At 40.3% G+C, this 14,165-nt stretch overlaps 1 protein-coding gene across 14 annotated transcripts in view; it reads right to left on the reverse strand.

Annotated features, from left to right (window-relative positions):
- The window catches only part of DLEC1 (DLEC1 cilia and flagella associated protein), a 75,524-nt gene that overhangs the window by 59,331 nt on the left and 2,028 nt on the right, over positions 1 to 14,165 (reverse strand). For 11 of the 14 annotated variants that reach the window (XM_072793338.1, XM_072793341.1, XM_072793342.1 and 8 more), the window contains exon 3: positions 162 to 272. The exons of the other annotated variants lie outside the window; for them this stretch is intronic. In XM_072793338.1, the coding sequence (XP_072649439.1) occupies positions 162 to 272 (111 nt within the window). The remainder of the gene's footprint in view (positions 1 to 161; positions 273 to 14,165) is intronic. 14 annotated transcript variants of the gene reach the window in all.

A 14,165-nucleotide genomic window follows, 5' to 3' on the forward strand; every position in this document is an offset into this window, starting at 1 on the left:
ATGCTTAGAGCTGACCCTCCCAATAGTCACTATCGAAATTAAACAAAAGGCAGGAAAAGAATCAATGAAGAAATGGCAGGAAAGATGGCCAGTGCGGTTGTGCTACTAAAGAACTTCCCTCGAATGAGAGCAGAGCCCCTAGCAGAGCAAAGAAGCCTTACCTTTAGGTGCAGAGCAAAATGGCACCGTGTCACTGTAGTAATCGTCTGGAGAGATCAAATGATGTTTCTGTAGCAACTCACTGTCCACACACCATCTGAAGATAGACTTCACTACATAGAAGGGAAAAAGGACAAAGGTGTTTTGGAATACCTGGCTGGCTCAGTGGTTGAGCATCTGCCTTTGGCTCAGGTCATGATCCCAGGGTCCTGGGATCAAGTCCCACATTGGGCTCCCTGTGGGGAGCCAGCTTCTCCCTCTGCCTATGTCTCTGCCTCTTTCTCTGTGTCTCTCATTAATAAATACATAAAATCTTAAAAAAAACCCCACAAAAACAAAAGCAAAGGTGTTTTAAGCCAGATTAATGTTACAGGACCTGCACCCCAAACTTTTTCATTCTCCAAATCTAAATCATCTCACAGAATTCTTTCTGAGAACCGTGTGGTAATTTTGAGATTTCAGAAATTAATCAGCAAATGTTTACCAGGCACTTAAGAGAGGCCAACCATTACGCGAGGCTGTGCTGTGGTATTGTTTGAGCTAAAATATTGTGTGATTCAAGGAGAGGTCTATTGATAAAATATAATTAAGGAAAGTATGGTAGATTAAATAAATCCTTCACCCTTCTCCGTATCCATACCCTTTGCCATATGACTTTGCAGTTCCTACTATTAGAGACAGAGTGCACTTCTTCACCTTTGACTTTGGCCATGTGATGTGCTTTGACCAATGAGATGTTGGCAGGGATTTGCACAGCTGAGCCTGTCTCTTGTGCCTTTGCCATCATCACAAGAAGAGCTCCCTTGTCCCTGAGAAGAGCTCCTGCCTCTTCAGCCTGGACTCCAGTAAGAATCCATGTGAAGCAGACTTGAGCCCAATTTGTACCAAGGAGCCAAGTTCAGCTTAAAGCTGGCTTAGCAAGCCAAGCCCGGCTAGATCAGCCAACCCGCAGCAGACCCACTGATGCATGAAAGTGAAAATCTCACTGAATAGAGTAAGAAGTCAGTCATTAATATCCACAGCTGATGAGTTAATAAAAAGTAGCAGAGACATATTATTCAGGGTATCCAGAAGAATCAAAGAGCTAAAAATGGCCACCTTTGGCAGGTGGACTAAGCTTGGAAGAGGTGACATGGAACATTTTTTTCCCCAATAGACTTCATTTTTTTAGAGTAGTTTCAGGTTCATAGCAAAATTGAGTGGAACAGAGACGTCCCACATACCTCCTGCCCTCACACATGTATGGCCTCTCCCACCATCCACATGCCCAACCAGAGTGGAACAGATGGAGCCCACACTGACACATCATTATCATACAAAGTCTGTAATTTACATTACAGTTCACTCTTGGTGTTGTAGATCTATGAGTTTGGACAAATTCATAGTGATATGCATGGGTGGAGGCTTTTTATATTTCATTAGAAGCTTTTCAAACTATTTGATTTTCTAAAAAACATATATATTAATACATTGATAAACATTAAGGAATAAATAAGATGAATGGAAAGCGCAGAAGTTTTCGAACTTTGCTGGTTTGCCCTCTTAACCAAAATGGTGCCGGTAAGTGGCCTTGCCCTTTGGAGGTTCCCTATAACCAAGAGTGTAGATGAGGAAGGTGAAGAATATATGTTTCTCCCATAATATATATTAATTTAGGAATTTCAGGGTTTGGCTTAGTTACTGTTATAGTCAGGGTTCAGTGATGAAAACAAATCACTCTCTCTGTATCATATATAAAGGGGTTGAATGCAGAGGATTATGGAATCAGAGACTGAAGGTCAGGGAAACTATCGGTACCAACTTCAGCCAGCAGCACTGAGGCGGGGGCTTTTCAAGAAGTTATCTGGAGGGGAGCCTGGGTGGCTCGGTTGGCTAAGTGTCTGCCTTCGGCTCAGGTCATGATCCCAGAGTCTCGAGATTGAGTCCCACACTGAGCTCCCTGCTCAGCAAGGAGTCTTCTCCCTCTGCCCCTCACCCCACTCATGCTCTCTGTCTCTCAAATAAATAAATAAAATCTTAAACACACACACACACACACACAAAGTGTTAAAAAAAAGAAAAAGTTATCTGGAAGCTGCTGTGAAACTCAAAGCTGCTTAGTCATCTGCCCACTAATGCTTCTGAATAGTGACTTCCCCTTCCAAAGCTCACCAAGAGCTTTTCATGAGTGACCTAACATGGACCTATTGGGAAAAGTTGCATTCTGGGAAATGCCTGGCTTCTCCTTTGCAATACAGAGACCTTAACAGAGGGTGGCAAGAATACCAAGTTCTGTTCCAGCCCAGTTGCCAAGGACTTTGGTGATGTCCTATTTGAAATATTAAAAGATAAAACTTCCACACAAAGGGCAGGGGCCATGTAGGAAGATGTATCCACTCTCTTCTGATACCATTTTCTCCACTATCCTCCCCCAGGCTCTGGGGAGTTAGGTGTCATGGCTGCAGAAGCAGGGGAAGTTTGTGTATCAGCTCTTTGGAAAGTCTCTCTCCATGTCTGGTCTGTGCTATGTACCAGGTGAGCCTTGGAACACCTTGCATGGGCCTGTGACCATCCTTCTCCACCCAGGAAGAGTAGGCTTCCTGCACTGACCCTATGTTCCTGTGCGTGGCTTTGTTCCATTCCCCAAGAGATAATGTGGACAATTTATCAGCAACAGAAGGGAATTAAAGCACAAGATGTTCTCATCTTTCCCCCTCTGTCTGGAGAATTTACATGTTTTCCACCTTGTGACATGTGTCACAAATAAGAAAAGTTTCAGAGAAATATAATCACTATCAATCATCTAAGGTAAAAAAAACTTTCTTGGGTCATTTTGCCCCCTCCCCTCCACCCCAACCAGAAGCAGGAACCAGAGGGATATCCGTGGAACTGGATCAAGATCTCTACTTCTGCTACTTTTGAAATAAAAGAGAAAAACATCACCAGCAGAAGACTGATAAACCAGGACAGATAATGTCTGGTTGTAACAATATTATCTTGGGTAAAAAAATATAATGAAGGTCATTGAAAAAACTCTCCTGACTGAGGTTTGATTCTCAGTTCTCAGTCTTTTACTTTACTTTCATTTAAAAACAACCAAACAATGATTTCATCCCCCTTGATCTCTGGCCGAAAGAATCCTACCCACAACAAGAACAGTATTGGACTCCCGGGACTGAGGGGATAGCAGGTAACCTCCTGGGAATCTGTTTCAACAATCTCTGCCAAATCCACAATGGAGGGAGGAGTCCTGGCAGTTACAGGACTCTGCTGTGGAGGCTGGGGAAGAGAAGATATGGAATACACACGGAATGTTCACTATCTGTCGGGCTGAGCCTCAGAGGTGGCAAGCCTGACCAAGTTTTGGTCCTCACACCCAGGGCCACACCCAGAGCCACATCGTTGACACCTGCATGACACTGTGCCTATTCTGGTCAACAATCCTTCTTCCTGCTCCTGATAGAGGAAAGACAGGCTCTGACAGCAAACTCACTCAAGTTCAAATCTGGAGTCCTTCTGAGTTGTGTGAATTTAGGGAAGTTATTTGATCCTTTCTCTCAGTTTAGTCCCCACAGGTATAAAATGGAGAGAAAAACTACCTCCCAGGGTCATTGGAAGGGCTCAATGGGATAGCCTATGCAAATCATCTTATACAACACCTGGTCCCTAGTAGGACCTCATTAGTATAACGCCTTCCTAAGCCACTAACACTTCCACTTCTCCCTTCCTCAGGGCCATAGATATGCTGGGTCTCTCAACCCTAAAAGCACAGTCCCTTCTGCCTTTTGTACTGGAAAATGATGACTTTCAGGGATGCAAGAGGTTAGACCAAAGTCTCTGGGGACAAATAAAAGGAACCAGCCTTCTTGGAGAAATGGCTGATTCCAGGTCTGGTACAATAAGAAAAACACGGAATATTGGACCATTCCAGAAAATAAGGAAGTTATCAAAGACAATTGCTATTGTTTCAAAAGAGTTAGGAGGGAACTTGAAAAGGCTCCAACTGGCCAAAGATGGGAAAATTTGAGCATTAAAAAGATAATAAATATAACTGTAGTTATGAAATCCATGAGTTCATAATGATACTAAAAATCAACCAACAGGGTACCTGAGTGGCTCCGTCGGTTAAGCATCTGCCTTCAGCTCAGGTCATGATCCCAGGGTCCTGGGATCGAGCCCCATATAGGGCTCCATGCTCAGCAGGGAACCTGCTTCTCCCTCTCCCTCTGCTGCTCCTCCTGCCTGTGCTCTCTCTCTCTCTGACACAATAAATAAATAAAATCTAAAAATAAAAATAAAAAAATCAACCAACAAATCTCTTTAGTCACAACTGGAAGATCCTAGGGGAACCAACTTGTTATTTTAAAAACTGGCAAATAAGGGGAAAGAATTCATCTAGCCCATTCATACCTTGGAATAATCATAGTAGTAGCTGAAAAGTTTCTCTTTATGGAAGTATCCCAGTACCATTAACATTTTGTTGTAATTTACAACCCCTAATGAAATAATAGATCTGGGCAAAGGTTGCCAGCATCACAGAGGGAGAGACATCAGACATCATGTACCTCCTGAAGACAGCACTCAGCACAACCTATGAAATAGTCTTACCCCTTTCCCCACCAAAGAACAACCTGAACCTCATGAAGTCTCTAGAACTAATTACTGAATTGCAGGAAATGCAGGAACCAGGAGAACAGGTTAAATGACATGACAATGCTGAAATCAGCAAAATCCAGACTACAGATAACTCTACTGGAAAAACAACCCAATTTCTTTAACAAATAAATTGATCAAAGAAAGTGTTGTCATGGAGGTGGCTGACTGAGAAAAGGCTGTGAATGCTGGTGGTGATGGAACTTGAGGAGGAAGGAGAATCGGTGAAATCTGAGGATATTTCTCCATGAATACTAATCAGTTGTAATTTAATTTGGAGAATTTAATGTAGAAAACCCCCAGCAGATGCCAATTTGACCAGGTGATCCAGGTTAATATCAGCTGTGACTGCGGCAGTGAGAAGAGGGCCCCTCAACTTCTGTGGTATTGCTGCCCAGAATGAGTCTGAGTCCTGTCACAAGGAAACACAAGAGCCATCCTATGGAATGAAAGGCCATCCAGAAACCATCAAGGGAGGATTCTGTGATGACATGGAGTAAGAAGCACCAGAAATCCTCTCCCCACAACTGCACTGGCAGAAGTACTCTAAGTAACTATTTTGGAACCCTAGAGCCTAGGGAAGGCTGGTAACTTCTGGGGAAGACTTAGAGGTAAACTGCAATTAACTGCAACTCTTAGCAGAGTAGCAGCTACCCGGCCACCATGCCACTCCTATGGCAAGCATCTGTGTATACGTTCCTAGTGCAACCTGCACCCAGTTTGTGGAAGCCTGGGTGAGCAAAAAGGACTCCATTGTCCAAATGCCAGGGATCCACACTCTGATTACATATTACTTCTTCTGATCACAGAGGTGTAGACAAAGAAGCCAGGAGCCATTGCTGTGGTCCCGCCTCTACTGCTGCAAGCCCCTCTCCCTGCAGCAGAAGTGACTTCTAGGCAATTTAAAGGGCTGATGCCTTTTTCCTGTCATTCACCTCCCTTTTCTCCCTTTCAGAAGCCAAATATTAAAGGTCAGGACATTCAAAAGCAACTGCAGCTGTGGGGAAAGTCAGAACATGACTGCACGTGCCCAGGGAAAGGCTCAGAAATGACCTGAGAAGACCTTAAGTTTACAGCTCATGCTGACTCTCAGCACAGACAGCCTACAATTAAAACAAAAACAATAACGAGCACTGAGGCGGGGGGCACTTGACAGGATGAGCACTGGGTGTTATACTATATGTTGGCAAATCGAACTCCAATAAAAAAATACAAAAAAAAAATAAAAAATAAAAATAAAATAAAACAAAAAAAATAAACAAAAAATGGCAAGAAGGGGAGAATCTGATTTCTTGAGTTCACACATTATTAGATTCAAATACCCGGTTTTCAATTAAAAAAAATCACAAGAGGGGTGCCTGGGTGACTCAGTCGATAGCATGTGACTCTTGATCTCAGGGTGCAATTGGGTATAGAGTCTACTTTAAAAAAATCACAAGACATGCAAAGAAAAAAGAAAGTGCAGTCCTCTCAAATGAAATCAACCAACCAAAACTGTCCCTGAGAAAGACCTCATTACAGATACACTCGTTGAAGACCATGAAACAGCAGTCTTAAAAATGCTCACAGAACCAAAGGAAGATGTGGCCAAAGTCAAGAAACCATAGATGAACAAAATGTAAACAAAATATTCACTATCAGAGAGGGTTCAAGGTCAGATGTGAGCAGGTAGAAAAATCAAAATAGGACAATGGAAGTGATCGAGTCTGAGAAACAGCAACGAGAAAGATGGGAGAAAAGTGAACAGAGCTAGATGATCCATGGGATCCCATTAAACAGACCAACACACACACGTGGGAGTCCCAGAGGAGGACACAGAAAGGGACACAGAGAACACTGTGAAATAATGGCTAAAGACTTTCCAAGCTGGATAAAATACATGAGTATGACTATCCAAGCAGCTCAATGAACTGTAAGAGGAACTCAGAGACTCACGCAGAAACACATTATGATCAAACTTCTAACAGACACAATGAGGGAATCTTGACCACAGCAAGAAATAAGTCACTTATCAGTACAAGGGACCCTCAACAAGGATGCCAACAGATTTCTAAGAACTTTGGAGGTCAGAAAGCAGTGGGCCAATGTATTCAAAATGCTAGAAGAAGAAAACTGTCAATCAAGAATCCTATATCCAGTAAAACTGTCCTTTAAAAGTAAGGAGGAAATTAAGACACTCCCAGTTAAGCAAAGCTGAGGGTGTCTGTTACCACTAGACCTGCCTGCAAGAAATGCTGAAGGGAATACTGCAAAGTGAAATGAAAGGAAGCTAGACAATAACCTGAAGCTGTATGGAGAAATGAAGATCTCAAAAAAGGTAAATCCATGGGATATCATGAAAGTTTTCTACATGATTTAAGAGACCATCACTTAAAGAAAAAAAAAAAAAACAGTACTAGCCTAAATGCTAGTATTATAGTAACTTCATTTTATAACTCCAAGTCTTGTTTTCTACATAATTTAAAGAAACAAAGGCATTTAAAAGAATTGTTAGTTTATATAGGAACACAACATATAAAGATGTAATTCTGTCACAGCTAATTCTGTGACATCGACAACCTAACATAACAGGGTGGGGATGGAGATGTAAAGAAGCAGAGTTTTTGTATGTTAAGCTGGTATAAATTCAAATTAGAGTGTTATAACTTTAGGTTGCTAAATGTAATCCCTATCACAAACTATGGCTGGTTTCTTTGTAACCACATAGAATATACACAAAGAAATTAAAAAGGAACTTAAACATTTCACACACACACACACACACACACACACACAAACTCACTCAATACAAAAGAAGACAGCAATGCAGGAAATAAGAGATAAAAGATCTATAAGGCATATAGAAAAAACTGACAGAAGTCCCTCCTTATCAAAGTAATTACTTTAAAGTGTAAATAGATTAAACTTCTCAATCAAATGACAGATTGGAAGAATGGCTAAAAAGATACAATCCAACTATATGCTGTCTATAATTGACTCACTTTAGATCCAAGACACAAATAGAGTGTAAGTGAAATGATAAAAAAAGATATTCCATGCAAATAGTAACCAAAAAGTAACTGATAGTATTCCATGCAAAAACACCAAAAGGAGTAGCTATTCTTTTTTTTTTTTAATTTATTTTTTATTGGTGTTCAATTTACTAACATACAGAATAACCCCCAGTGCCTGTCACCCATTCACTCCCACCCCCCGCCCTCTTCCCCTTCTACCACCCCTAGTTCGTTTCCCAGAGTTAGCAGTCTTTACGTTCTGTCTCCCTTTCTGATACTTCCCACACATTTCTTCTCCCTTCCCTTATATTCCCTTTCACTATTATTTATAATCCCCAAATGAATGAGAACATATAATGTTTGTCCTTCTCTGACTGACTTACTTCAGGAGTAGCTATTCTAATATCAAACAAAAGAGGCTTTAAAATCAAAAGGTTCCAAGATACAAAGAAGGATATTATATATTAATAAGAGGTTCAATACAAGGAGATGTAATCATTATAAACATTTAGACACTTAGTGACAGGTCATCAAAATAATGAAGCAAAAATAGACAGAACTGAGGGGAGAAATAGACAGTTCTACAATACCAGTTGGAGACTTCAGTATCCCTTTTACAATAATGAATAGAAAAACCAGACAGAAGATAATAAGGAAACAGAGGACTTGAAAAACACAATAGACCAAATGCATCTAACAGACACAGACATAACATCCTAAACAAAAGCAGCTTAACTTTCTTCTCCAGTGCACATGGGACATTTCCCAGATCATATGTAAGGCCACAAATTGAGTCTCAGTAGATTTTAAAGGACAGATATCATACAAAGTATCTTCTCTGACAACAATGTCAGAATTCAGTAACAAGAGGAAACTGGAAAATTCACTAAATAGTGGAAATTAAACAATACACTTTTAAACAACCAATGGATCAAAGAAGAAATCACTATGGAATTAACAAATACTTAGAGAAAGTAAGTATTTCTTTGAGAAATGAGAAAACTTATAGCTATGAATACATTTGAAAACAAGAAAGATCTCAAATCAATAATCTAACTTTAGAACTTAAGGAACTAGAAGAACTCAACCCAAAGCTATGAAAGAAACAACAAAGATTAGAAAATAGAGAACAGAAAAAAAAAAAACAGAGAAAAAAATCAATGAACCTAAATGTTAGTTCAGAAAAATCAACAAAATTGATCAACTAAGAGAAAGAGAAGACCCAGATAAATTAAAATCAAAGATGAAAGTGGTGATGTTACTACCAATTTCACAGAAATAAAAAGGATTCTAAGAGAGTATTAGGAACAATTCTACATCAACAAATTGGAAAACAGATAAAATGGAGAAATGCTAGAAATATGAAACCTACAAAGACAAAAATCCCAGAGAAATAGAATATCTGAATTGACCTATAACTAGTAAGGAGATTGAATCAGTAATCAAGTCTCCCCCACCCCCCAAAACAATGTCCTGGACCTGATGGTTTTACTGGTGAATTCTACCAAACACTTAAAGAATTAATACCAATTCTTCTTAAGTTTAAAAAAATGGAGTAGGAGGGAACACTTACTACCTCATTCTATAAGGCCAGCATTACCCTGCTACCAAAGCCAGACAAAGACACTACCAAAAAACTACAGACCAATATCTCTTATGAACCTCAGTGCAAAAATTCTCAGCAAAATACTACCAAATTTAATCTAGTAGCAGCTTATTGAATGGATTAGACACCATGACCAAGTGAGAGCTACTCTTGGAATACAAGGGTAGTTCAACATATGAAAACTGATCAAAAAAAAAAAAAAAAAAAAGAAAGAAAACTGATCAGTGTGATACATCACATTAATGGAATAAAGGAGAAAATCATATGATCATCTGAACTGATGCAGAAATAACATTAAACAAAATTCAACACCCTTTCATGATAAAAAACACTAAAAAAGCTAGGACTCAGAGGAAACTACTTCAACATAATAAAAGCCACAGATGGAGAACCAATAGCAGGGATCCCTGGGTGGCGCAGAGGTTTAGCGCCTGCCTTTGGCCCAGGGCGTGATCCTGGAGACCCGGGATCGAATTCCACGTTGGGCTCCCAGTGCATGGAGCCTGCTTCTCCCTCTGCCTATGTCTCTGCCTCTCTCTCTCTCTCTCTGTGTGACTATCATAAATAAAAATTAAAAAAAAAAAAAGAGAGAACCAATAGCAAACATCATTCTCAATGGTAAAAGACTAAAAGCTTTTCCCCTAAGATCCAGGAATGAGGCAAGATGTCTGCTTCCACCATTTCTAGTCAGCACAATGTTGGAGGTTTGAACTAATGCAATTAGTCAAGAAAGAAAAAGGAATCCAAATTGGAAAGGAAGAAGTAAAATTATGTGTTTGCAGATGATATGATCTTATATGCAGAAAACTCTAAAGGTCCCACAAAAAAAACCCTATTAGAATAAATGAATCCACAAAATAGCAGGACACTAAGTCAACATGCAAAACTCAGTTGCATTTCTATTCATTAACAATAAACAATCTGGAAAGGAAATTATGGAAACAATTCCATTTAAAATAGCATCAAAAAGAATAAAATACTTAAAAGTTAACTAAAAAGGTGAAAGACTTTTATAATGAAAAGTACAAAACACTGCTGAAAGAAATTAAAGATGATAAAAATAAATGGAAACACATTCTATGCTCATGGATTAGAAGGCTTTTTTTTTTTTTAAGATTTTATTTAGGGGCACCTGGGTGGCTCAGTGGTTAAGCATCTGCCTTTGATCCCAGGGTCCTGGGATCCAGCCCGGGAGTCAGGCTCCCTGCTTAGTGGGGTGCCTGCTTCTCTCTCTCTCTCCCATTCCCCCTGCTTGTACACACACTCTCTCTATCAAATAAATAAATCTTTAAGAGATTTTAAGATCTTTAAAATCTAGGGGGCAGGCAGGGGGAGGAGCAGAGGAGAACCAGACTCCCCACTGAGCAGGAAGCCTGAGGTGAGGCTGGATTCCAGGACCCTGAGATCATGACCTGAGCTGAAGGCAGATGCTTAGCCGACTGAGCCACCCAGACACCACTAGTCAGATGATTTTTGACAAGGATGCCAAGAGCATTCAATGAGGAAAGAACAGTCTTTTCATCAAATGATGCTAGAGGAAATGGATATCCTCAAGCAAAAGAAAGAAGTTGGACCTTTATCTAACACCATATAAAATGTCATATCAAAACGAGTCAAAGACCTTTGCCTTTCTCTTTCTCTGATTTACTGCACTTAGCATTATACCCTCTAGGTCTATCCAGCTTGCTGCAAATGGCAAGATCCATGCTTTTTATGGCTGAGTGATATTCCACTGTATTTAGGTACCTCTTTATCCATCCATCTATTGATGGACATTTGGGCCCTTTCATATCTTGGCTGTTGTAAATAATGCTACAATAAGCATTTGATTTCACTCATGTGGAATTTCAGAAACAAAATAAATGAACAAAGAAAAAAGACAAATAAAAAGTGAGACTCTTAAATACAGAGAACAAACTGGTGGTTGCCAAATGGGAGGTGGGTGGGGGGGATGAGTGAAATGAAGGGGATTAAGAGTACACTTAACTGTGAGTCACTGCATCACCTAGTCTGACTTCATGCCAAAGGGAGTTAAAGTAATTTCACCACTTCTAGCTCATGGACTTAATGAGGCACCTATAGTGTTACTCAATAGGAAACTATTTGCATCTTGAGATAAGTATTTCATTGTGTGCAATTGTCTTAAGTGCTGCAGCATGTCTTAGCCTCCCTGACCTGTGGTGTACGAAAAGCCAGAAGCAAACCTTCCCCCTTCACTGGAACACCAGAAATGCTTCCAAATATTTCTGCATGTCCACTAGGTGGATAGCGCTGCCCCAAGGTGAGAACTACTGAAGATACTCTAAGGTTAAGTATATCCTTCCCTACCAAAAAACTCAAACCTATATCTCTCCTTATTTGGATAATGTATCAGCCACCCCAAGAGTATAAATTCCATTTTGACTAAAAGGCCTCCACTTCTTACTAGCTGAGTGACCTTGAACAAGGCAGCAAAACTTATGGAGCCTTGGTTCCATCTGTATAATAGAGCAGTAAGCTCTAGTGCAGAGGCAAGTGTTCTCTCCTGACTTTCCTCTGGCTCTACTCCCTTTCCTCATGGCTTGGAGAACACAGGGAGATCACTGCCTAATTTACCTGCCACAAGGTTAAGGAGCCAGGATGTGTAAAGAAATGAAGTCAGTAGGGAGAGGTTGAGTCCAGCTTTAGCATAATTATCTTTGATGACGCAAATGGAGAGGTAGCTGCTAGTCTGCCAGCAGGACATGTAGGTGGCTTTCCAGTTTTGTAATTGAGAGTGTTCTTCACCCTGGCGCTTAACACCATTTGCTTTTACTCAACACAAAATATGGGTCTTGGCTGTTCTGGAACATCTTGTACATTAAGATCCTTTAAGAATTTGTAGAAGCTAGTTCCATTAAGCACAAAAATATATTTACTGCAAACAGAACACACTCAATTTCTTTAAAAAAAAAAGAGGGGTACACTTATGGTGATGAGCACTAAAATTGTTGAATCATTACATTATACACCTGAAGATAATATAACGCTGAGGGTTAATTATACTTCAATTCAAAGACCTAAAACAATAAAACTCTTAGAAGAAAATATAGGGCCAAAGCTTCACGGCATTGGGTTTGACAATGATTTCTTGGATATGATACCAAGGCACAGGCAAAAATTCCAAAAATGATTTAAAAATGGGTTTGAAAGGACATGTCTCCAAAGAACATATACAAATGGCCATAAGTATGTGAAAAGATGCTCAACATCACTAATTAGCAGGGAAATGCAAATCAAAACTACAGTAAAATACCATCTCACACTCACTAGAATAGCCACTATCAAAAAAACAGAAAATAACAAGTGTTGGCAAGGATATGGAGAAATGGAAATCCTGGTGCAATGTTGGTGGGCATGTGAAAATGTTACAGCCGCTGTAGCAAGCAGTATAGTGGTTCCTCAAAAAATTAAAAATAGAACTACTATATAACCCAGCAATTCCCCTTTTGGGTATACACCCAAAAGAATTGAAAGCAGGGTCTCAAAGAGATAACTGTACACTCTTGGTCAGAGCAGCGTTATTCATGATAGCCAAACTGTGAAAGCAACCCAAGCGGCCACCAATGGATGAATGGATAAGCAAAATGTGGTAAATACAACAGAATACTACTTAGTCGTAAAAAGGAAGGAAATTCTGACACATGCTACAACATGGGTGAACCTTGAGGACATCATGTTAAGTGAAATAAGCCACGGGCAGCCCTGGGTGGCTCAGCGATTTAGCACCGCCTCCAGCCCGGGGTGTGATCCTGGAATCCCGGGATCGAGTTCCACGTCGGGTTCCCTGCATGGAGCCTGCTTCTCCCTCTGCCTGTGTCTCTGCCGCTCTCTCTCTCTCTCTCTCTCATGAATAAATAAACAAAATTAAAAAAAAAAGAAATAAGCCAGTCACAAAGACAAATACTATATGACTCTACTTCTATGAGGTACTTAGAGTAGTCTAAATTGGACAGAGAGAAAGCAGAATGGTGATTGCCAGGGGCTGGGTAAGGGGAAAGGGAAATTATTGTTTCATGGGTATAGAGTTTTCGTTTTGCAAAATGAAAAGAGGCCCAGAGATGGAGGGTAATGATGTTCATATGATATTATGCATGTGCTTAATACCACTGATCTGTACACTTAAGTATAGGTAGGATGGTAAATTTTCTGAGTATTTTAACACAGCAAAAAAAATTGGAGGAGGGATTCCTGGGTGACTCAGTGGCTGAGCATCTGCCTTTGGATCAGGTTGTGATGTCAGGATCCTGGGATCAAGTCCCACATCGGGCTCCCCACAGGCAGCCTGCTTCTCCCTCTGCCTATGTCTCTGCCTCTATGTGTCTCTCATGAATAAATAAATAAAATCTTTTAAGAAAAAATTGAGGGAGAAAAGCACAACTGTCAATAACATGAAAGACAATTATGGAATGTAAAGTCACAGGAATAAAAGGCACAGCATAAGGAATGCTGTCAATGACACTGTGATAATGAGGTATAGGGACAGATGGTACCTACACTTGTGGTAAGCATAGCATAATGTCTAAACTCATCAAATCACTAAGTTGTACACATGAAACTAATGTAATATGCGTGTCAACTGTACTCAAGAAAGAATTTTTTTAAAGAGGTTGAGAGAAAGAGGAGGGGCAGAGAGAGACGGGCTCTCAAGCAGGCTCCATGCCCAGCAGAGAGCCCGACACAGGGCTCTATCCCACAACCCTGAGATCATGACCTGAACCAAAATAAAGAGTCGGATGGTTAACTGGCGGAACCAC

This window comes from Canis lupus, chromosome 22 (assembly GCF_048164855.1).
Source record: "Canis lupus baileyi chromosome 22, mCanLup2.hap1, whole genome shotgun sequence".
NCBI lineage: Eukaryota > Metazoa > Chordata > Mammalia > Carnivora > Canidae > Canis > Canis lupus.